This window comes from Bombina bombina, chromosome 5 (genome assembly GCF_027579735.1).
Source record: "Bombina bombina isolate aBomBom1 chromosome 5, aBomBom1.pri, whole genome shotgun sequence".
NCBI lineage: Eukaryota > Metazoa > Chordata > Amphibia > Anura > Bombinatoridae > Bombina > Bombina bombina.
The window spans coordinates 918,692,619-918,717,891 of NC_069503.1; the positions used below are offsets into that span (position 1 = coordinate 918,692,619).

The 25,273-nt window shown below is 41.6% G+C and overlaps 1 protein-coding gene across 2 annotated transcripts in view; it reads left to right on the top strand.

The window, feature by feature from the left end:
- Positions 1-25,273, top strand: part of MTFR1 (mitochondrial fission regulator 1) — a 202,670-nt gene that overhangs the window by 108,419 nt on the left and 68,978 nt on the right. For both annotated transcript variants that reach the window (XM_053715077.1, XM_053715078.1), the window contains 2 exons: positions 16,240-16,343; positions 23,379-23,620. In XM_053715077.1, coding sequence (XP_053571052.1) covers positions 16,240-16,343; positions 23,379-23,620 — 346 coding nt within the window. The remainder of the gene's footprint in view (positions 1-16,239; positions 16,344-23,378; positions 23,621-25,273) is intronic.

Here is a 25,273-nt window from a genome sequence, read left to right on the forward strand (position 1 = left end):
ATACCTAAGAGACTTACTGAAATTGTTACTAAGGAGTGGGATAGACCCGGTGTGCCGTTCTCACCCCCTCCGATATTTAGAAAAATGTTTCCAATAGACGCCACCACACGGGACTTATGGCAAACGGTCCCTAAGGTGGAGGAAGCAGTTTCTACTTTAGCTAAGCGTACCACTATCCCGGTGGAGGATAGCTGTGCTTTTTCAGATCCAATGGATAAAAAATTAGAGGGTTACCTTAAGAAAATGTTTGTTCAACAAGGTTTTATATTGCAACCCCTTGCATGCATTGCGCCGATCACGGCTGCAGCGGCATTCTGGATTGAGTCTCTGGAAGAGAACATTAGTTCAGCTACTCTGGACGACATTACGGACAGGCTTAGAGTCCTTAAACTAGCTAATTCATTCATTTCGGAGGCCGTAGTACATCTTACTAAACTTACGGCGAAGAATTCAGGATTCGCCATTCAGGCACGCAGGGCGCTGTGGCTAAAATCCTGGTCAGCTGATGTTACTTCTAAGTCTAAATTGCTTAATATACCTTTCAAAGGGCAGACCTTATTCGGGCCCGGGTTGAAAGAGATTATCGCTGACATTACAGGAGGTAAAGGCCATGCCCTGCCTCAGGACAAAGCCAAAGCTAAGGCTAGACAGTCTAATTTTCGTTCCTTTCGTAATTTCAAAGCAGGAGCAGCATCAACTTCCTCTGCACCAAAACAGGAAGGAGCTTTTGCTCGCTACAGACAAGGCTGGAAACCTAACCAGTCCTGGAACAAGGGCAAGCAGACCAGGAAACCTGCTGCTGCCCCTAAAACAGCATGAATTGAGGGCCCCCGATCCGGGATCGGATCTAGTGGGGGGCAGACTTTCTCTCTTCGCCCAGGCTTGGGCAAGAGATGTCCAGGATCCCTGGGCGCTAGAGATAATATCTCAGGGATACCTTCTGGACTTCAAATACTCTCCTCCAAGAGAGAGATTTCATCTGTCAAGGTTGTCAACAATCCAGACAAAGAAAGAGGCGTTTCTACGCTGCGTACAAGAGCTCTTGTTAATGGGAGTAATCCATCCAGTTCCACGATCGGAACAGGGACAGGGGTTTTACTCAAATCTGTTTGTGGTTCCCAAAAAAGAGGGAACTTTCAGACCAATCCTGGACTTAAAGATCCTAAACAAATTCCTAAGAGTTCCATCGTTCAAGATGGAGACTATTCGGACAATTTTACCTATGATCCAAGAGGGTCAGTACATGACCACTGTAGATTTAAAAGATGCTTACCTTCACATACCGATTCACAAAGATCATTACCGGTACCTAAGGTTTGCCTTCCTAGACAGGCATTACCAGTTTGTGGCTCTTCCATTCGGATTGGCTACAGCTCCAAGAATCTTCACAAACGTTCTGGGTGCTCTTCTGGCGGTACTAAGACCGCGGGGAATCTCGGTAGCTCCATACCTAGACGACATTCTGATACAAGCTTCAAGCTTTCAAGCTGCCAAGTCTCATACAGAGTTAGTACTGGCATTTCTAAGGTCACATGGATGGAAGGTGAACGAAAAGAAAAGTTCACTCGTTCCACTCACAAGAGTTCCCTTCCTGGGGACTCTTATAGATTCTGTAGAAATGAAGATTTACCTGACAGAGGACAGGCTAACAAGACTTCAAAGTGCTTGCCGCACCCTTCATTCCATTCAACACCCGTCAGTGGCTCAATGCATGGAGGTAATCGGCTTAATGGTAGCGGCAATGGACATAGTACCCTTTGCACGCTTACACCTCAGACCACTGCAACTGTGCATGCTAAGTCAGTGGAATGGGGATTACTCAGACTTATCCCCTTCTCTGAATCTGGGTCAAGAGACCAGAAATTCTCTTCTATGGTGGCTTTCTCGGCCACATCTGCCCAGGGGGATGCCATTCAGCAGACCAGACTGGACAATTGTAACAACAGACGCCAGCCTTCTAGGTTGGGGTGCCGTCTGGAATTCTCTGAAGGCTCAGGGACAATGGAGTCAGGAGGAGAGTCTCCTGCCAATAAACATTCTGGAATTGAGAGCAGTTCTCAATGCCCTCCTGGCTTGGCCCCAGTTGACAACTCGGGGGTTCATCAGGTTTCAGTCGGACAACATCACGACTGTAGCTTACATCAACCATCAGGGAGGGACAAGAAGCTCCCTAGCTATGATGGAAGTATCAAAGATAATTCGCTGGGCAGAGTCTCACTCTTGCCACCTGTCAGCAATCCACATCCCGGGAGTGGAGAACTGGGAGGCGGATTTCTTAAGTCGTCAGACTTTTCATCCGGGGGAGTGGGAACTCCATCCGGAGGTCTTTGCCCAAATACTTCGACGTTGGGGCAAACCAGAGATAGATCTCATGGCGTCTCGACAGAACGCCAAGCTTCCTCGTTACGGGTCCAGATCCAGGGATCCAGGAGCAGTCCTGATAGATGCCCTGACAGCACCTTGGGACTTCAGGATGGCTTACGTGTTTCCACCCTTCCCGATGCTTCCTCAATTGATTGCCAGAATCAAACAAGAGAGAGCATCAGTGATTCTAATAGCACCTGCGTGGCCACGCAGGACTTGGTATGCAGACCTGGTGGACATGTCATCCTGTCCACCTTGGTCTCTACCTCTGAAACAGGACCTTCTGATACAGGGTCCCTTCAAACATCAAAATCTAACTTCTCTGAAGCTGACTGCTTGGAAATTGAACGCTTGATTTTATCAAGACGTGGGTTTTCTGAGTCAGTTATTGAGACCTTAATACAGGCTAGGAAACCTGTTACCAGAAAGATTTACCATAAGATATGGCGTAAATACCTATATTGGTGTGAATCCAAAGGTTACTCTTGGAGTAAGGTTAGGATTCCTAGGATATTGTCTTTTCTACAAGAAGGTTTAGAAAAGGGTTTATCTGCTAGTTCATTAAAGGGACAGATCTCAGCTCTGTCCATTCTGTTACACAAACGTCTGTCAGAAGTTCCTGACGTCCAGGCTTTTTGTCAGGCTTTAGCCAGGATTAAGCCTGTGTTTAAAACTGTTGCTCCACCATGGAGTTTAAACCTGGTTCTTAATGTTTTACAGGGCGTTCCGTTTGAACCCCTTCATTCCATTGATATAAAGTTGTTATCTTGGAAAGTTCTATTTTTAATGGCTATTTCCTCGGCTCGAAGAGTCTCTGAATTATCAGCCTTACATTGTGATTCTCCTTATTTGATTTTTCATTCGGATAAGGTAGTTCTGCGTACTAAACCTGGGTTCTTACCTAAGGTAGTTACTAACAGGAATATCAATCAAGAGATTGTTGTTCCTTCTTTGTGCCCAAATCCTTCTTCGAAGAAGGAACGTCTACTGCACAACCTGGATGTAGTCCGTGCTCTAAAATTTTACTTACAGGCAACTAAGGAATTTCGACAAACGTCTTCTCTGTTTGTCGTTTACTCTGGGCAGAGGAGAGGTCAAAAAGCTTCTGCTACCTCTCTTTCTTTTTGGCTTCGTAGCATAATTCGTTTAGCTTATGAGACTGCTGGACAGCAGCCTCCTGAAAGAATTACAGCTCATTCTACTAGAGCTGTGGCTTCCACTTGGGCCTTCAAGAATGAGGCCTCTGTTGAGCAGATTTGCAAGGCTGCAACTTGGTCTTCGCTTCATACTTTTTCCAAATTTTCCAAATTTGACACTTTTGCTTCATTGGAGGCTATTTTTGGGAGAAAGGTTCTTCAGGCAGTGGTTCCTTCTGTATAAAGAGCCTGCCTATCCCTCCCGTCATCCGTGTACTTTTGCTTTGGTATTGGTATCCCAGAAGTAATGATGACCCGTGGACTGATCACACTTAACAGAAGAAAACATAATTTATGCTTACCTGATAAATTCCTTTCTTCTGTAGTGTGATCAGTCCACGGCCCGCCCTGTTTTTAAGGCAGGTAAATATTTTTTAATTTATACTCCAGTCACCACTTCACCCTTGGCTTTTCCTTTCTCGTTGGTCCTTGGTCGAATGACTGGGAGTGACGTAGAGGGGAGGAGCTATATGCAGCTCTGCTGGGTGAATCCTCTTGCACTTCCTGTTGGGGAGGAGTAATATCCCAGAAGTAATGATGACCCGTGGACTGATCACACTACAGAAGAAAGGAATTTATCAGGTAAGCATAAATTATGTTTTTTATTTATAATGTTTATTTAGACTCTGCTCTGAAGTATTTTTATTACAGGAACAGCGCAGCATACTTTGCACGCTTTCTTCCTGTGGCGCAACTTGAATTTTTTTTTCCAGTTGCGGCCATGTGATCCTACTCCGCTCTCCCGTATCAGCCTTCATTATACAAACTGCCGTTTTGAAGAGCAGATGTCAGTGTAGACTCAGTGAGTTAAAGGGAGCAGACATGCTTACATATGGCCATGCTGTTCTTTAGGTGCCGGTGTGAAAAGGCATATTTTCAAGCCTACTTTTACTGGAGAAAGATTCTAAAGTTGATAAGATGAACAATGACAGACTTTTAAAAAAAATGTGAAAGTTTAAATCGAATACTTCAGTTTCTTGCCCGTCACCAGGAGGGAAAGTACTCTGTGCAGGTAGAGGTTATATATATAGATTTTTCTTACAAATTGTAATTTTGTATGTTTAATTTAGGAGAGCAATTTAAGTTGGGACAAAATTTAAGTTATGATTAATGACGTTTTTTGATGTCCTTGTCTTTTGATATATGATTTTTGCTTAAAGGCTAAATAATTTTCCTCTGTGCAATTTTGCTCCTCTTTTTAAAACTATACGTTTTTGTCTAAATAAGAATACCCTCTCAGAGCCATCTATCTCTAAGGATATAAGTTGTCCATTATATTCCTTTGCTTTCCCCTCTAACGTCCAAAGCTTAAGCAGTCACATATAGTGCCCTGCGGTTCCTCTAAACCAGTTCCTGGGGGTGTATTTTTCCAGGGGATTTTGCTGCGCAAAATAACTTCTGCGGTTTCTGCAGCCTTATCAACCTTTCCTGTTGCTGGTAATAGAAAGAGAGGAAATCTAAGAATATTTTCGTTGCAAGAGTTCTGACTCCGCTAAGTTTGCTTCAGTCAGTCTCTCTGTTATCTGATGAAGATTAGTTCTCAGTGGCTTCTGAGGGCAAGATCTCTGATTCTGAGTCTGCAGTAGCTTGTACTGGAGACCCAGAAGAGGTTAATTTTAGATTTAAGCTGGAACACCTCCAATTGCTATTGAAGGAGGTTCTTGCTACCTTGGAGGACTCCGACGCCACTGTCGCTGAGACTCCAAAGTAGTCTTATAAGCTTAACAGTGTGTTTGATATCGAACCTTCAGCTGTAGTAATAACTCCAGTTCCAGATCGTATGTCGGACATTATAGCTCAGGAATGGGAGAAGCCGGGGATTATTCCCTGTCCCCTGTTTTCAAGAAGATGTTTCATGTTGCTGATTCTGTTTGTGACTCTTGGAGCTCTGTAACTAAAGTAGAGGTTGCTATCTCCACTCTAGCCAAAAGCACTACTATCCTGCTTGAGGATAGTTCTTCTTCAAGGATCCTATGGTTAAGAAGCTGGAAGCCTAAAGAAAGATGTACATTCACCAGGGTTAACTATGGCTACCGGTGGCAAGCTTTGCTACATTTGCAGGTGTGCATCTCACTGGTAAAACTCCATTTCTGATCTAATTTCAGAGAAGAATACTATAGAGGAGATCCTTGATAGAATCAAGGCTCTAAGGCTGGCTATTTCTTTTATATGTGATACAAAATTTCTAGCATTGCGGTTCTAGCCAGCAGAGCTCTGTGGCTAAAATCTTGGTCGGCAGATGTTACATCCAAATTCAGTCTTCTGTCCCCTGTTTGAACCTGGTCTGGCCACGATCATTTCCAAAATTACTGGGGGAAATCCTTCTTCAGGACAGGAAGGGTAGACCTATCGGGTCGACAGAATCTAATTTTTGTCCCTTTAGTAACTTCAAGGGACAAAGGTCTTCATTTTCCTCTTAAAAGTCGGAGCAATCCAGGACTTCATGGAGATCCGGTCAACCTTGGAATAAGGAGAAGTATTTAAAAAAAACAAAAAAAAAACCTTCCTCTGTATTTAAGTCAGCATGAAGGGGCCATCCCCGATCCAATCATAGATCAACTAGGGGGCAGGCTTTCCTTTCCACAGGCTTGGATTCCAGGTGTCCCAGATCCTTGCCTGTGAAAGTAGTTTCCCAGGGATACAGGATAGAATTCAAGTCTTGTCCCCTCAGGGGCATATTTATTCTGTTAAGGTTATCTGCAATCCAGGTGAAAAGAGAGTCCTCCTTAAACTGCATAATGAGACAGCTGGAGAACAGCCTCCTTAGAGTATTACGGCTCATTCCACTAGGGCTGTCCCTCCTTCAGGGTTTTTTTTTTAAAATTAAGCTTCTGTGGAACAAATTTGCAAGGTGGCAACATGGTCCTCATTGCATTCCTTTTTCCAAATTATACCAATTTGATACTTTTGTCTCTGCTGAGGCTTCCTTTGGGAGAAAAGTTCTTCAAGCTGTAGTGCCTTATTTTAAGATCCGCCTGTCTTGCTCTCCCTCCCTTTCATTCTGTGTCCTCTAGCTTGGGTATTGTTTCCCACTAGTAATTGGAATGAAATCGTGGACTCTCCATGCCATAGGAAAGAAAACAAAATTTATGCTTACCTGATAAATTGATTTATTTCCGGGCATGGAGAGTCCACGACCTGCCCTTATTTAAATTTAAGACGGCAGTTCTTTGGTACAAACCTCAGGCACCTCTATACCCTTGTGTTATCTTCTTTTTCCATTTTCCTTCGGGCGAATGACTGGGGATTATGAGTAAGGGAAGTGACACTTAACAGCTCTGCTGAGGTGCTCTTTGCCTCCTCCTGCTGGCCAGGAGTTGAATTCCCACAAGTAATTGGAATGAAATCGTGGACTCTCCATGCCCGGAAATAAATACATTTATCAGCATACATTTTTTTGTTTTTTCTTCAGAAGTAGTATTTAAATTTGTTTCTCTTGTTAAGTGTATCCAGTCCACGGATCATCCATTACTTATGGGATATTAACTCCTCCCCAACAGGAAGTGCAAGAGGATTCACCCAGCAGAGCTGCTATATAGCTCCTCCCCTAACTGCCATTACCAGTCATTCTCTTGCACCCAACGAATAGATAGGATGTGTGAGAGGACTGTGGTGATTATACTTAGTTTCATACCTTCAATCAAAAGTTTGTTATTTTATAATAGCACCGGAGTGTGTTATTCCTTCTCTGGTAGAATTTGAAGAAGAATCTACCTGAGTTTTTCTATGATTTTAGCCGGAGTAGTTAAGATCATATTGCTGTTTCTCGGCCATCTGAGGAGAGGTAAACTTCAGATCAGGGGACAGCGGGCAGATTAATCTGCAAAGAGGTATGTAGCAGCTTATTATTTTCTGACAATGGAATTGATGAGAAAATTCTGCCATACCGATATAATGTAAACTCAGCCTTAAATGCAGTAGCAGCAACTGGTATCAGGCTGTCATGTATGTATATTTTACACTTCAGTATTCTGGGGAATGGCACTTCACTGGAATTATACTGTATGCATAAAACTTTAGCCTAATTTGCAGGGACTAGCAACAGGCTTTTTAATAACACTCAATTTATTAATGTTAAACGTTTTTTGCTGGCATGTAAAATCGTTTAATTTTCTGAGGTACTGGGTGAAAAAATGTTTTGGGCACTATTTTTTTCCACTTGGCAGTCGTTTTATTTAATTTATGACAGTTTACTGATCTCTCTCACTGTTATGTGTGAGGGGGAGGGGCCTTTTTTGGTGCTTTTGCTACGCATCAAAAAATTCAGTCAGAAGTTTATTGTCTTCCCTGCATGATCCGGTTCATCTCTACAGAACTCAGGGGTCTTCAAAACTTGTTTTGAGGGAGGTAATCACTCACAGCAGAGCTGTGAGATTGTAGTTGACTGTGATAAAAAAACGTTTATTTCTGTATTTTTTTTCTGCTATCAGGGTTAGTTATCCTTTGCTAATGGGAGCAATCCTTTGCTAAAATTGTGTTTTTTACAAAGATTTGATGCTATAACTTTTCAGTTTATTAATTTTCAACTGTCATAACTTTTTCTGTGCTTCTTATAGGCACAGTACGTTTTCATATTATAGTAAATTACTTGAAAAGTATTTCCAAGTTGCTAGTTTATTTGCTAGTGTGTTAAACATGTCTGATTCAGAGGAAGATATCTGTGCTATATGTGCTAAAGCCAAAGTGGAGCCCAATAGAAATTTATGTACTAACTGTATTGATGCTACTTTAAATAAAAGTCAATCTGTACAAATTGAACATATTTCACCAAACAACGAGGGGAGAGTTATGCCGACTAACTCGCCTCACGTGTCAGTACCTGCATCTCCCGCTCGGGAGGTGCGTGATATTGTAGCGCCGAGTACATCTGGGCGGCCATTACAAATCACATTACAGGATATGGCTACTGTTATGACTGAAGTTTTGGCTAAATTACCAGAACTAAGAGGTAAGCGTGATCACTCTGGGGTGAGAACAGAGTGCGCTGATAATATTAGGGCCATGTCAGACACTGCGTCACAATTTGCAGAACATGAGGACGGAGAGCTTCATTCTGCGGGTGACGGTTCTGATCCAAACAAACTGGATTCAGATATTTCAAATTTTAAATTTAAGCTGGAAAACCTCCGTGTATTACTAGGGGAGGTGTTAGCGGCTCTGAATGATTGTAACACAGTTGCAATACCAGAGAAAATGTGTAGGTTGGATAAATATTTTGCGGTACCGGCGAGTACTGACGTTTTTTCCTATACCTAAGAGACTTACTGAAATTGTTACTAAGGAGTGGGATAGACCCGGTATGCCGTTCTCACCCCCTCCGATATTTAGAAAGATGTTTCCAATAGACGCCACCACACGGGACTTATGGCAAACGGTCCCTAAGGTGGAGGGAGCAGTTTCTACTTTAGCTAAGCGTACCACTATCCCGGTGGAGGATAGCTGTGCCTTTTCAGATCCAATGGATAAAAAGTTAGAGGGTTACCTTAAGAAAATGTTTGTTCAACAAGGTTTTATATTGCAACCTCTTGCATACATTGCGCCTGTCACGGCTGCAGCAGCATTTTGGTTTGAGTCTCTGGAAGAGACACTTGAATCAGCTCCATTAGATGAGATTACACACAAGCTTAAAGCCCTTAAGTTAGCTAACTCATTTATTTCAGATGCCGTAGTACATTTAACTAAACTTACGGCTAAGAATTCCGGATTCGCCATTCAGGCACGCAGAGCACTGTGGCTAAAATCCTGGTCAGCTGACGTTACTTCTAAATCTAAATTGCTTAATATACCTTTCAAAGGGCAGACCTTATTCGGGCCCGGGTTGAAAGAAATTATCGCTGACATTACAGGAGGTAAAGGCCATGCCCTGCCTCAAGACAGAGCCAAACCTAAGGCTAGACAGTCTAATTTTCGTTCCTTTCGTAATTTCAAAGCAGGAGCAGCATCAACTTCCTCTGCACCAAAACAGGAAGGAGCTGTTGCTCGCTACAGACAAGGCTGGAGACCTAACCAGTCCTGGAACAAGGGCAAGCAGGCCAGGAAACCTGCTGCTGCCCCTAAGACAGCATGAATCGAGGGCCCCCGATCCGGGAACGGATCTAGTGGGGGCAGACTTTCTCTCTTCGCCCAGGCTTGGGCAAGAGATGTCCAGGATCCCTGGGCGTTAGAGATCATATCTCAGGGATACCTTCTAGACTTCAAATTCTCTCCCCCAAGAGGGAGATTTCATCTGTCAAGGTTGTCAACAAACCAAATAAAGAAAGAGGCGTTTCTACGCTGCGTACAAGATCTTTTATTAATGGGAGTGATCCATCCGGTTCCGCGGTCGGAACAAGGACAAGGGTTTTACTCAAATCTGTTTGTGGTTCCCAAAAAAGAGGGAACTTTCAGGCCAATCTTGGATTTAAAGATCCTAAACAAATTCCTAAGAGTTCCATCGTTCAAAATGGAAACTATTCGGACAATTTTACCCATGATCCAAAAGGGTCAGTACATGACCACAGTGGATTTAAAGGATGCTTACCTTCACATACCGATTCACAAAGATCATTACCGGTATCTAAGGTTTGCCTTTCTAGACAGGCATTACCAGTTTGTAGCTCTTCCATTCGGATTGGCTACGGCTCCGAGAATCTTCACAAAGGTTCTGGGTGCTCTTCTGGCGGTACTAAGACCGCGAGGAATTGCGGTAGCTCCGTACCTAGACGACATTCTGATACAAGCTTCAAGCTTTCAAACTGCCAAGTCTCATACAGAGTTGTATCACTGGCATTTCTAAGGTCGCATGGATGGAAGGTGAACGAAAAGAAGAGTTCTCTCTTTCCACTCACAAGAGTTCCCTTCTTGGGGACTCTTATAGATTCTGTAGAAATGAAGATTTACCTGACAGAAGACAGGTTAACAAAGCTTCAAAATGCATGCCGTGTCCTTCATTCCATTCAACACCCGTCAGTAGCTCAATGCATGGAGGTGATCGGCTTAATGGTAGCAGCAATGGACATAGTACCCTTTGCACGCCTACATCTCAGACCGCTGCAATTGTGCATGCTAAGTCAGTGGAATTGTCAGACTTGTCCCCTACTCTGAATCTGGATCAAGAGACCAGAAATTCTCTTCTATGGTGGCTTTCTCGGCCACATCTGTCCAGGGGGATGCCATTCAGCAGGCCGGACTGGACAATTGTAACAACAGACGCCAGCCTACTAGGTTGGGGCGCTGTCTGGAATTCTCTGAAGGCTCAGGGACAATGGAATCAGGAGGAGAGTCTCCTACCAATAAACATTCTGGAATTGAGAGCAGTTCTCAATGCCCTTCTGGCTTGGCCCCAGTTAACAACTCGAGGGTTCATCAGGTTTCAGTCGGACAACATCACGACTGTAGCTTACATCAACCATCAGGGAGGGACCAGAAGCTCCCTAGCAATGATGGAAGTATCAAAGATAATTCGCTGGGCAGAGTCTCACTCTTGCCACCTGTCAGCAATCCACATCCCGGGAGTGGAGAACTGGGAGGCGGATTTCTTAAGTCGTCAGACTTTTCATCCGGGGGAGTGGGAACTTCATCCGGAGGTCTTTGCCCAAATACTTCGACGTTGGGGCAAACCAGAGATAGATCTCATGGCGTCTCGACAGAACGCCAAGCTTCCTCGTTACGGGTCCAGATCCAGGGATCCGGGAGCGGTTCTGATAGATGCTTTGACAGCACCTTGGACCTTCGGGATGGCTTATGTGTTTCCACCCTTCCCGATGCTTCCTCGATTGATTGCCAGAATCAAACAGGAGAGAGCATCAGTGATTCTAATAGCGCCTGCATGGCCACGCAGGACTTGGTATGCAGATCTAGTGGACATGTCATCCTGTCCACCTTGGTCGCTACCTCTGAAACAGGACCTTCTGATCCAGGGTCCCTTCAAACATCAAAATCTAATTTCTCTGAAGCTGACTGCTTGGAAATTGAACGCTTGATTTTATCAAAACGTGGTTTTTCTGAGTCAGTTATTGATACCTTAATACAGGCTAGGAAGCCTGTTACCAGAAAGATTTACCATAAGATATGGCGCAAATACTTATATTGGTGCGAATCCAAGAGTTACTCATGGAGTAAGGTTTGGATTCCGAGGATATTGTCTTTTCTATAAGAAGGTTTAGAAAAGGGTTTATCCGCTAGTTCCTTAAAGGGACAGATTTCAGCTCTGTCCATTCTTTTACACAAACGTCTGTCAGAAGTTCCGGACGTTCAAGCTTTTTGTCAGGCTTTAGCTAGGATCAAGCCTGTGTTTAAAACTGTTGCTCCACCATGGAGTTTGAACTTAGTTCTTAATGTTTTACAGGGGGTTCCGTTTGAACCCCTTCATTCCATTGATATCAAGTTGTTATCTTGGAAAGTTCTGTTTTTAATGGCGATTTCCTCGGCTCGAAGAGTCTCTGAGTTATCTGCCTTACATTGTGATTCTCCTTATCTGATTTTTCATTCAGACAAGGTAGTTCTGCGTACTAAACCTGGGTTCCTACCTAAGGTGGTCACTAACAGGAATATCAATCAAGAGATTGTGGTTCCATCTTTGTGTCCTAATCCTTCTTCGAAAAAGGAACGTCTGCTACACAATCTAGATGTAGTCCGTGCCCTGAAATTTTATCTACAGGCAACTAAGGATTTTCGACAAACGTCTTCCCTGTTTGTCGTTTATTCTGGTCAGAGGAGAGGTCAAAAAGCTTCGGCTACCTCTCTCTCCTTTTGGCTTCGTAGCATAATACGGTTAGCCTATGAGACTGCTGGACAGCAGCCTCCTGAAAGAATTACAGCACATTCTACTAGAGCTGTGGCTTCCACTTGGGCCTTTAAGAATGAGGCTTCTGTTGAACAGATTTGCAAGGCTGCAACTTGGTCTTCTCTTCATACTTTTTCCAAATTTTACAAATTTGACACTTTTGCTTCTTCGGAGGCTGTTTTTGGGAGAAAGGTTCTTCAGGCAGTGGTTCCTTCCGTATAAAGAGCCTGCCTGTCCCTCCCGTCATCCGTGTACTTTAGCTTTGGTATTGGTATCCCATAAGTAATGGATGATCCGTGGACTGGATACACTTAACAAGAGAAAACATAATTTATGCTTACCTGATAAATTTATTTCTCTTGTAGTGTATCCAGTCCACGGCCCGCCCTGTCACTTTAAGGCAGGTAATTTTTCCATTAAACTACAGTCACCACTGCACCCTATGGTTTTCCTTTCTCTGCATGTTTTTGGTCGAATGACTGGTAATGGCAGTTAGGGGAGGAGCTATATAGCCGCTCTGCTGGGTGAATCCTCTTGCACTTCCTGTTGGGGAGGAGTTAATATCCCATAAGTAATGGATGATCCGTGGACTGGATACACTACAAGAGAAATAAATTTATCAGGTAAGCATAAATTATGTTTTTATGTATTTCCTCCATTATCATTGATACTGTAGCTTCCATGCAGAATCAAGAAAAAAAAAAAGCAAAATGTATTGCTGTCATGTGGATTCTACAGTACCCATTACTGCGATTAGCAGTTAAGCCTTTGTGTGTTGCATATGTTTCAGGGGGTACTTCATCAGGGACTGATCTTTCATCCTAGCCCCACAGGGTTTTTTTTAAAGGGACATTTCAGTCAAAATTTAAATGCACATTGGTGAATTACATTTTTGAATGGAAACATATTTGCAATATACATGTATTGGCAAAAATGCTTCTAGTAAAAGTTAACACTGTTTTAGTGTTAGCATTTTTCTCTGCACGTGCATGTGAAGCATAGCTAGATATTCTCAGCGCACCAGCATTTTAAATACTGTAGCTACTCAGATCACCAGTGGGGCTTGTATCATGTTAGTAATTAACAAATTGAGTCATTACCAGATGGTACAAGCAACAAAAGCTCTCTGAGCAAGTGCTGTTTTTTAAAATGCTGGTGCACGGTGCATACTTAAATAGACTTTTGAAACCCCCATAGCTTTTATTAGAAGTATTATTGCCAATACATTTTATATTACAAAAATGATTCTATTCAAAACTGAAATGCATCCATGGAGATTTCAATTTTGGCTGGAATGTCCCTTTTAAGCAAATAAGAAATGTAAGTGTACAGCTTATTTCAACACTTTAAAACACTAGCAGTAGAATCAAATTTAGACGTTGATCACAATCCTTTAGAAAAGTTTATGACTTTTTTTTTAATTTTTTTTTTATTAAAGCCTATGGTTTTTTTTAAACATAAATCAATTCCTAAGCTTTTCTAAAGGGTTGTGATTATACTTCTTGTTTTATCAGGACAAGGTGGTGCTGTGCACTGTAGCTGAATTTCTATCCATGTTTGTTCCATACTTGTTAAACACATGCTATTAGATGCCTACATATTTATGTTGAGGACAAAACGGCTGTTGTCATTTATCATGGACAATATAAAGTCCTTGCACCATATAAGACTGCTAGTCCACATTGGATAGTACTTTACATCTAAAAGGTAACCAGGAGTTCCAATTACAGATGGGCTTGGAGATCACTCTACAATCTCAGCCTCATGGTCATTGGATGAAGATGCACTTTCTTCTGTACTTTTCATGCAGAAGTCTGGTATGCTTGTATTTACTGGTACAAATTTACTACAACACTAAGCGGCAGGATTTTGATTTTTTTTTTTTTTATTGTTATATCATAATAAACCTCTTTTGCAGTGCATATTCCTTTATTTCATATTTCACACTCAATTATGTGTTGCTTTGTAATAACTTTCTATGAGTATATGTCTAAGGTGAGTGAGGAAAGCAAGAAAACAAATCCAAATATCACTTTCTGTATCTTGGCTGTGGCTCATATCCCTTGAAAGTATTCACCAGGTTCCCTTCCCATGTGTATTTGTGTTCTTGTCATTCAATTCAAAATGAAGGTGTTCATTCCCATTTACGAAAAGGTATCTCACTGGTGAGTATTATCTAAGGATATAAGATATATAATACTTGGATTTATTTTCTGTTTACTAGTTGATCATACATGCAACATATTGGGCAGAACACACACAAATTTATGTCGTAGATCCTAGAACTTGGTGTAAGACGGTATTCTAGAGAGGAGTTGACTAAAATGCACTTCTCATTTGGAATGATCAATAGGAACGAGCTTGAATGGTAAAAACTTTCTGATTTACTACATACATAAACTGTGCTTATTTTAATAGATATGTTTGTATACTCAAATCATTCAGCATCAATTATATCTTTAGCCAAATTTTACTTAAATTTTTTTTATTTTCTTTCTACATTTTACAAACATTAGATTTATGAAAACATGCTATCGGCATGATTTAACTACCAGTGGGAATTTTATTATCCATTAAAGAAGAATGGTTTCCTTTACATTTATATGCATTTTAATTTTTACTCTCTTCCTAGCTGTTTCTTCTTTTTTTCTGCTGCCTGAATCTTCCTGTAATTTTTTCTTCTTTCTTACTATATCAGCTTTACTATGAAAAGAATGTGCACAGGATCTATAATAGGTCAGTTACTATTTCAGTGTTGTGTTTTATTAAATGTGTTCATATGCATACGTGCATGCCTTTTTGTTTACTCTGTGAACAAAGTTGTAAATTTGTGATCTTAAGGTTAAAGTGATGGTAAACTTAATCGTTTTTAGTTACAATATTTGTAATCGTAAAGTAAAACATTGGCACTTTCATTCATGAAAGGCTTTGTAAAAGCTTTTTTTTTTATTTTATTTTTTAATAATTACCCTTTCATGTTTTCATATATTCCGCCATTCCTCTGCCCTTAACGGATACTCTATTTCTTACTTTAGTAACAATTCAGGCTGAAGCCAATTGTATAGCGGCCCCTTTGGCTTCCAACAAGTAAATAACGTCCCTGGTTTTGGAGGCCAAAGGGGGCATGATATGATTAACTACAGCTTGAATTGTCACTGAAGTAAGAAATAGAGTATCCATTAAGGGCGGATGAACTGCGAAATATCTCTGAAAACATGAAAGGGTAATTAGAAGGAAAAAAAAAGGTGTTTACAAAGCCTTTCATGAATGAAAGAGCCAAATATTGTAACTAAAAAACATAAACAGTGAGGCTGCTTACTGTTAACATACTGTAAGTAGCCTCACTGTTTATGTTGCGCAAATAGTGTAGCAGTTGCGTTTGGGCAGTTCAACTTCCAGCCTGAGTTCCAAGCATGGGAGCGTGCTGTTATTAACTTACATGGGGCGCATGTTGAGGCTCTGATTGGCTGAAAGAGCTGCCAGTCAAAGAAGCCTAAGGGAAAATTATTCAGAGAGGCTGCATTGAATCAGGTAACGGGGCCTGACAAAAATGCTCAGTTTTAAAAGTTGATTTGACATTGGAACAAAATAAGCATATCAATATGCTATTTAGGAGAAGAGTTTTCATACTATGTGAAGTTATGGAAGTAAATTTACCATCACTGTAACCTAATATCAGTTTATAGGAAACATTACATTAACATAGGTGCAATCTTATGTCTAGTAGAAGGATATATGTCATACGGAATTAAGTCGGTTCCAGTGAAGGTGACTGATGAAAAATGCCATATCTCTAATAATCCATATCTTTTGTAAACTTAATTTATGCATATTATAATTACATTATCCATTAATTTTTCTTTTCTGTTAGTATTGCTGTTAATGTCAGACTGAAATGTTTTTTTTTAATCTCAGCTTTTACCTTATGCTTTGGAATTAAATAATGGAGTTCCAGTGGCTTCTTTTGCTGATGTTGGATGGGTAGCTAATGAGCAGGGGGAAACGTATGCAAGAGTGAGGTAAGATTTATTTTCATTAAGTCTGTTTTCCCAAATATATTTATAAGAAATATCTGATGGCCAATAAACATTATTTCTCCAACATAGGTGTGTCCGGTCCACGGCGTCATCCTTACTTGTGGGATATTCTCTTCCCCAACAGGAAATGGCAAAGAGCCCAGCAAAGCTGGTCACATGATCCCTCCTAGGCTCCGCCTACCCCAGTCATTCTCTTTGCCGTTGTACAGGCAACATCTCCACGGAGATGGCTTAGAGTTTTTTAGTGTTTAACTGTAGTTTTTTATTATTCAATCAAGAGTTTGTTATTTTGAAATAGTGCTGGTATGTACTATTTACTCAGAAACAGAAAAGAGATGAAGATTTCTGTTTGTATGAGGAAAATGATTTTAGCAACCGTAACTAAAATCCATGGCTGTTCCACACAGGACTGTTGAGAGCAATTAACTTCAGTTGGGGGAACAGTGTGCAGTCTCTTGCTGCTTGAGGTATGACACATTCTAACAAGACGATGTAATGCTGGAAGCTGTCATTTTCCCTATGGGATCCGGTAAGCCATGTTTATTACGATCGTAAATAAGGGCTTCACAAGGGCTTATTAAGACTGTAGACTTTTCTGGGCTAAATCGATTCATTATTAACACATATTTAGCCTTGAGGAATCATTTTATCTGGGTATTTCGATATAATAATATCGGCAGGCACTGTATTAGACACCTTATTTCTTAGGGGCTTTCCCAAAGCATAAGCAGAGCCTCATTTTCGCGCCGGTGTGGCGCACTTGTTTTTGAGAGGCATGGCATGCAGTCGCATGTGAGAGGAGCTCTGATACTTAGAAAAGACTTTCTGAAGGCGTCATTTGGTATCGTATTCCCCTTGGGGCTTGGTTGGGTCTCAGCAAAGCAGATACCAGGGACTGTAAAGGGGTTAAAGTTTTAAAACGGCTCCGGTTCCGTTATTTTAAGGGTTAAAGCTTCCAAATTTGGTGTGCAATACTTTTAAGGCTTTATGACACTGTGGTGAAAATTTGGTGAATTTTGAACAATTCCTTCATGTTTTTTCGCAATTGCAGTAATAAAGTGTGTTCAGTTTAAAATTTAAAGTGACAGTAACGGTTTTATTTTAAAACGTTTTTTGTACTTTCTTATCAAGTTTATGCCTGTTTAACATGTCTGAACTACCAGATAGACTGTGTTCTGAATGTGGGGAAGCCAGAATTCCTATTCATTTAAATAAATGTGATTTATGTGATAATGACAATGATGCCCAAGATGATTCCTCAAGTGAGGGGAGTAAGCATGGTACTGCATCATTCCCTCCTTCGTCTACACGAGTCTTGCCCACTCAGGAGGCCCCTAGTACATCTAGCGCGCCAATACTCCTTACTATGCAACAATTAACGGCTGTAATGGATAATTCTGTCAAAAACATTTTAGCCAAAATGAACCCTTGTCAGCGTAAGCGTGGCTGCTCTGTTTTAGTTACTGAAGAGCATGACGACGCTGATATTAATATCTCTGAAGGGCCCCTAACCCAATCTGAGGGGGCCAGGGAGGTTTTGTCTGAGGGAGAAATTACTGATTCAGGGAACATTTCTCAACAGGCTGAACCTGATGTGATTGCATTTAAATTTAAGTTGGAACATCTCCGCATTTTGCTTAAGGAGGTATTATCCACTCTGGATGATTGTGAAAAGTTGGTCATCCCAGAGAAACTATGTAAAATGGACAAGTTCCTAGAGGTGCCGGGGCTCCCAGAAGCTTTTCCTATACCCAAGCGGGTGGCGGACATTGTTAATAAAGAATGGGAAAGGCCCGGTATTCCTTTCGTCCCTCCCCCCATATTTAAAAAAAATTGTTTCCTATGGTCGACCCCAGAAAGGACTTATGGCAGACAGTCCCCAAGGTCGAGGGAGCGGTTTCTACTTTAAACAAACGCACCACTATACCCATAGAGGATAGTTGTGCTTTCAAAGATCCTATGGATAAAAAATTAGAAGGTTTGCTTAAAAAGATGTTTGTTCAGCAGGGTTACCTTCTACAACCAATTTCATGCATTGTCCCTGTCACTACAGCCGCATGTTTCTGGTTTGATGAACTGATAAAGGCGCTCGATAGTGATTCTCCTCCTTATGAGGAGATTATGGACAGAATCAATGCTCTCAAATTGGCTAATTCTTTCACCCTAGACGCCACTTTGCAATTGGCTAGGTTAGCGGCTAAGAATTCTGGGTTTGCTATTGTGGCGCGCAGAGCGCTTTGGTTGAAATCTTGGTCGGCTGATGCGTCTTCCAAGAACAAGCTACTAAACATTCCTTTCAAGGGGAAAACGCTGTTTGGCCCTGACTTGAAAGAGATTATCTCTGATATCACTGGGGGTAAGGGCCACGCCCTTCCTCAGGATCGGCCTTTCAAGGCAAAAAATAGACCTAATTTTCGTCCCTTTCGTAAAAACGGACCAGCCCAAAGTGCTACGTCCTCTAAGCAAGAGGGTAATACTTCTCAAGCCAAGCCAGCTTGGAGACCAATGCAAGGCTGGAACAAGGGAAAGCAGGCCAAGAAACCTGCCACTGCTACCAAGACAGCATGAAATATTGGCCCCCGATCCGGGACCGGATCTGGTGGGGGGCAGACTCTCTCTCTTCGCTCAGGCTTGGGCAAGAGATGTTCTGGATCCTTGGGCGCTAGAAATAGTCTCCCAGGGTTATCTTCTGGAATTCAAGGGACTTCCCCCAAGGGGGAGGTTCCACAGGTCTCAGTTGTCTTCAGACCACATAAAAAGACAGGCGTTCTTACATTGTGTAGAAGACCTGTTAAAAATGGGAGTGATTCATCCTGTTCCATTAAGAGAACAAGGGATGGGGTTCTACTCCAATCTGTTCATAGTTCCCAAAAAAGAGGGAACGTTCAGACCAATCTTAGATCTCAAGATCTTAAACAAGTTTCTCAAGGTTCCATCGTTCAAGATGGAAACCATTCGAACTATTCTTCCTTCCATCCAGGAAGGTCAATTCATGACCACGGTGGATTTAAAGGATGCGTATCTACATATTCCTATCCACAAGGAACATCATCGGTTCCTAAGGTTTGCATTCCTGGACAAACATTACCAGTTCGTGGCGCTTCCTTTCGGATTAGCCACTGCTCCAAGGATTTTCACAAAGGTACTAGGGTCCCTTCTAGCGGTGCTAAGACCAAGGGGCATTGCAGTAGTACCTTACCTGGACGACATTCTGATTCAAGCGTCGTCCCTTCCTCAAGCAAAGGCTCACACGGACATCGTCCTGGCCTTTCTCAGATCTCACGGCTGGAAAGTGAACGTGGAAAAGAGTTCTCTATCCCCGTCAACAAGGGTTCCCTTCTTGGGAACAATTATAGACTCCTTAGAAATGAGGATTTTTCTAACAGAGGCCAGAAAAACAAAACTTCTAGACTCTTGTCGGATACTTCATTCCGTTCCTCTTCCTTCCATAGCTCAGTGCATGGAAGTGATCGGGTTGATGGTAGCGGCAATGGACATAGTTCCTTTTGCGCGCATTCATCTAAGACCATTACAACTGTGCATGCTCAGTCAGCGGAATGGGGACTATACAGACTTGTCTCCAAAGATACAAGTAAATCAGAGGACCAGAGACTCACTCCGTTGGTGGCTGTCCCTGGACAACCTGTCACAAGGGATGACATTCCGCAGACCAGAGTGGGTCATTGTCACGACCGACGCCAGTCTGATGGGCTGGGGCGCGGTCTGGGGATCCCTGAAAGCTCAGGGTCTTTGGTCTCGGGAAGAATCTCTTCTACCGATAAATATTCTGGAACTGAGAGCGATATTCAATGCTCTCAAGGCTTGGCCTCAGCTAGTGAGGACCAGGTTCATACGGTTTCAATCAGACAACATGACGACTGTTGCGTACATCAACCATCAGGGGGGAACAAGGAGTTCCCTAGCGATGGAAGAAGTGACCAAAATCATTCTATGGGCGGAGTCTCACTCCTGCCACCTGTCTGCTATCCACATCCCAGGAGTGGAAAATTGGGAAGCGGATTTTCTGAGTCGTCAGACATTGCATCCGGGGGAGTGGGAACTCCATCCGGAAATCTTTGCCCAAGTCACTCAGCTGTGGGGCATTCCAGACATGGATCTGATGGCCTCTCGTCAGAACTTCAAAGTTCCCTGCTACGGGTCCAGATCCAGGGATCCCAAGGCGGCTCTAGTGGATGCACTAGTAGCACCTTGGACCTTCAAACTAGCTTATGTGTTCCCGCCGTTTCCTCTCATCCCCAGGCTGGTAGCCAGGATCAATCAGGAGAGGGCGTCGGTGATCTTGATAGCTCCTGCGTGGCCACGCAGGACTTGGTATGCAGATCTGGTGAATATGTCATCGGCTCCACCTTGGAAGCTACCTTTGAGACGAGACCTTCTTGTTCAGGGTCCGTTCGAACATCCGAATCTGGTTTCACTCCAGCTGACTGCTTGGAGATTGAACGCTTGATTTTATCGAAGCGAGGATTCTCAGATTCTGTTATCGATACTCTTGTTCAGGCCAGAAAGCCTGTAACTCGAAAGATTTACCACAAGATTTGGAAAAAATATATCTGTTGGTGTGAATCTAAAGGATTCCCTTGGGACAAGGTTAAGATTCCTAGGATTCTATCCTTCCTTCAAGAAGGATTGGAAAAAGGATTATCTGCAAGTTCCCTGAAGGGACAGATTTCCGCCTTGTCGGTGTTACTTCACAAAAAGCTGGCAGCTGTGCCAGATGTTCAAGCCTTTGTTCAGGCTCTGGTTAGAATCAAGCCTGTTTACAAACCTTTGACTCCTCCTTGGAGTCTCAATTTAGTTCTTTCAGTTCTTCAGGGGGTTCCGTTTGAACCCTTGCATTCCGTTGATATTAAATTATTATCTTGGAAAGTTTTGTTTTTGGTTGCAATTTCTTCTGCTAGAAGAGTTTCAGAATTATCTGCTCTGCAGTGTTCTCCTCCTTATCTGGTGTTCCATGCAGATAAGGTGGTTTTGCGTACTAAACCTGGTTTTCTTCCGAAAGTTGTTTCTAACAAAAACATTAACCAGGAGATTATCGTACCTTCTCTGTGTCCGAAACCAGTTTCAAAGAAGGAACGTTTGTTGCACAATTTGGATGTTGTTCGCGCTCTAAAATTCTATTTAGATGCTACAAAGGATTTTAGACAAACATCTTCCTTGTTTGTTGTTTATTCCGGTAAAAGGAGAGGTCAAAAAGCAACTTCTACCTCTCTCTCTTTTTGGATTAAAAGCATCATCAGATTGGCTTACGAGACTGCCGGACGGCAGCCTCCCGAAAGAATCACAGCTCATTCCACTAGGGCTGTGGCTTCCACATGGGCCTTCAAGAACGAGGCTTCTGTTGATCAGATATGTAGGGCAGCGACTTGGTCTTCACTGCACACTTTTACCAAATTTTACAAGTTTGATACTTTTGCTTCTTCTGAGGCTATTTTTGGGAGAAAGGTTTTGCAAGCCGTGGTGCCTTCCATTTAGGTGACCTGATTTGCTCCCTCCCTTCATCCGTGTCCTAAAGCTTTGGTATTGGTTCCCACAAGTAAGGATGACGCCGTGGACCGGACACACCTATGTTGGAGAAAACAGAATTTATGTTTACCTGATAAATTACTTTCTCCAACGGTGTGTCCGGTCCACGGCCCGCCCTGGTTTTTTTAATCAGGTCTGATATTTTATTTTCTTTAACTACAGTCACCACGGTACCATATGGTTTCTCCTATGCAAATATTCCTCCTTAACGTCGGTCGAATGACTGGGGTAGGCGGAGCCTAGGAGGGATCATGTGACCAGCTTTGCTGGGCTCTTTGCCATTTCCTGTTGGGGAAGAGAATATCCCACAAGTAAGGATGACGCCGTGGACCGGACACACCGTTGGAGAAAGTAATTTATCAGGTAAACATAAATTCTGTTTTTTTGTTAACATTATTGTGCAGTGTGTGCAGAAATACTAAGCAACATAAGTCACCTTCCTAAATGCAATATTGACCTATATTTTGACCCCCAGAACATTCTCTGCTTTTGTTCTTCAAAGCCCGTCTGTCTTCCACAGTTTTTTTTTTACACACTTCTCATAGGGTTGCTGTCTAATCGCAACGCTCTTGATCCAGTTGATCACCTTAATGTACCGTCCTCCTGTGCTGAATAAAGCAACTAATAGCTTTAGCTAACGTAGGAACGCGCTGCATTAAAGGGACAGTAAAGTCAAAATTAAAAACTTTCATGATTCAGATAGAACATGCAGTTGTAAACATCTTTCCATTTAACTTATCAGTGTTGCTTCATTCTATTGTTATCCTTTGTTGAAGAGTACACCTAGGAAGACTTAAGAGCTATGGAGCGTGCATTTGTGTTTAGCACTCTATGGCAGAAGTAAAGTGTTTGCAACTATGTATTACAAGACACGTGTACACCCATTAGCTCACTTTGGATTACTCTAACAAAGGCAAAACTGATAGTTAAAGTAAATTGGAAAGTTGTTTAAAATGTCATGCTCTATCCTTATTTAAGTTTACTTTTTTACTTTACTGTCCCTGTTTTAAGAACAGTATGATCAAGAGGGTTATGATTAGACAGGTAGGCCTTGAAATTTGAAGCAGAGGTTTTTTTGGGTGTCAAAATATAGGTACGTATTGCATTTCGGAAGGTGATACTCTTATGAAGCTTAGCATTTCTGCACAATATTGTTAATACAAAAATAACTTTTACTGGCACATTTTAATACCATAAATATTAATAGATGCATCACTATTTTTTTTAGAAAATACCTTATGTTTTGATTTCTTTAAAATATGTGCTTTGGTGATTTGAGTTGTGTTGCTAGGTGTCATTCATTTGCAGACATTTTAATTGTAGACAAACTAGTATTATCTTTGACATAACATGCTTGGCAGGTATGCTCTCATTTGTTTTTTTTTTGTTTTAAATTATTTTTTAGATATTTATTTAAAATTACTTTATCCCTATGTCAATTGTTTGGGGAAATAAATGTTATGCATTTTGCAGGTCAGAGTTTTTTCCAAGTCCATCTCCATCTTTTGTGGAGAACCCACAGTATTTTGAAAGGCCAATATGCAGACAGACCTCTTTACCTGTACTGGTAAAGGAAGATCCAGATGTCAAACCTCAGGCGGCTGCCAATGAAGAAGCTTTACAGAAGATCAATGCACTGGAAAATGAACTTGCCAGTCTGAGAGCACAGATAGCAAAAATTGTTACCTTTCAAGAGCAGCAACACTTGACAGCAGGTATAATAAATTATTATTTAAGCATTTTCTAGATCTGAGGGTAGCTGACAATGTAATTGTTTTAATGTTAAAATTAAAACAATAATTCAAATGTTCACATCTGGTCAGTGTAGCCAAGTAAAGTTTTTGTTTTCATATTTGCTGATTTTAGCATGTCTTAAAAATCACAGGCTACTACCCCTGTAAATGTTATTGAGTTAAAGTAACCTTTAGGGTTAGATAGTCAGAAGGACATATTTTGCTTAATATATTCAGATAGGGTATGTCATTTTAAACAACTTTCCATTTTACTTTTGGAAGAAGCATCTCCTTGTTTATGTTTGAAAATGCAAATGGTTTCTACCCCATATTGTTATTGAAATTCATCCTCTACCGCAGATTAAACTGTATTAGGCTTGTAACGTCTAAATAAATATTGATTGGAGTACTGAAAGGTTTCCTATGTATCTAGGAGCCCTTTGATGAAGCTTACATTTTTATCCTGGCATACTGTATTTTGCTTTGCTGTGTATCATACTGAGCATAATTGGACTACTTACTATCGTTACTGAGATTCAGAATCCTGTTTTGTTTTTTGTTTTCATGGGCAGAAGAGTTGATTCTGCTCAACCAAATAAAGGTTTCAATAAAGCTTCAATTTGCAGTTTGTTACACCTGTTACTGATTAAGACAACAAATGGAATGCAGTCTCTGAGCAAGTTCAGCCTTAGTACCTTTCTTCCACCTACATCCTGCCCTTTGTCTTATTCAATTACTACATGGCAGGTGTCATTGTCTGTTCTTTTAACGGTTATATGTTTTGCCAAAGTCAACTGTTATTTGTGGTTTGCATAGAATAGTGCAAAGTTTCACTGCTCCTGCACCTCCCCTTATTTGCTCTTGAGCCCCCCTTGGGAGACCGGCCTCATTCATTTTTAAAACTACTCATCTAAACTCTCATTTAAAGCTTTGTATGATTTTTGGTCCATGTAATAAGATGTGTTTTTAAATGCTGTGTAGTTTCCTTCCATAAGGTAGGGAGAGTCCACAACTTCATTCCTTACTGTTGGGAAATACAACATCTGGCCACCAGGAGGCGGCAAATACAGCCAAAGGCTTAAATATCCCTCCCACTTCCCCTATCCCCCAGTCATTCTTTGCCTTTTGTCACTATAGGAGAAGATCTGGAGATGCAGGGAAAGTTTTTCTGCGAACCCATCCAGACTGTCGCTAACAACTCCTGGGCAATCAGTGTTGACGAGTTTCACTGCTTGCTGCTACACACTCAAGTCCATGTCAGAAGTGCTGCTCCAAGACTGTCACACTTGAGAGGCTGTGCCTGTTCCACAGCATGGATCATGGAGGGTAAGTTTTTTTTATACAATTTAGAACGCTATACAGGGTCACAGTGTGCCTCCTTTATACCTCAATAGGATCAAGGGTTAATATCACCTTCAGGGAGATTATTTGTACAGTTTGATAATTTATATCTCCTTAAAAGAACACTGAACCCAAATTTTTTCTTTAGTGATTCAAATAGAGCATGCAATAAATAAGGCTACATATAAAAATAGTAGGCATCTAATGAATCTAAAAATATGTATATAAAAATGTGTTAAAAACATTAGGTGATCTCCTTTTATGTATAGTGAACCGCTGCTGAATATAATCAGT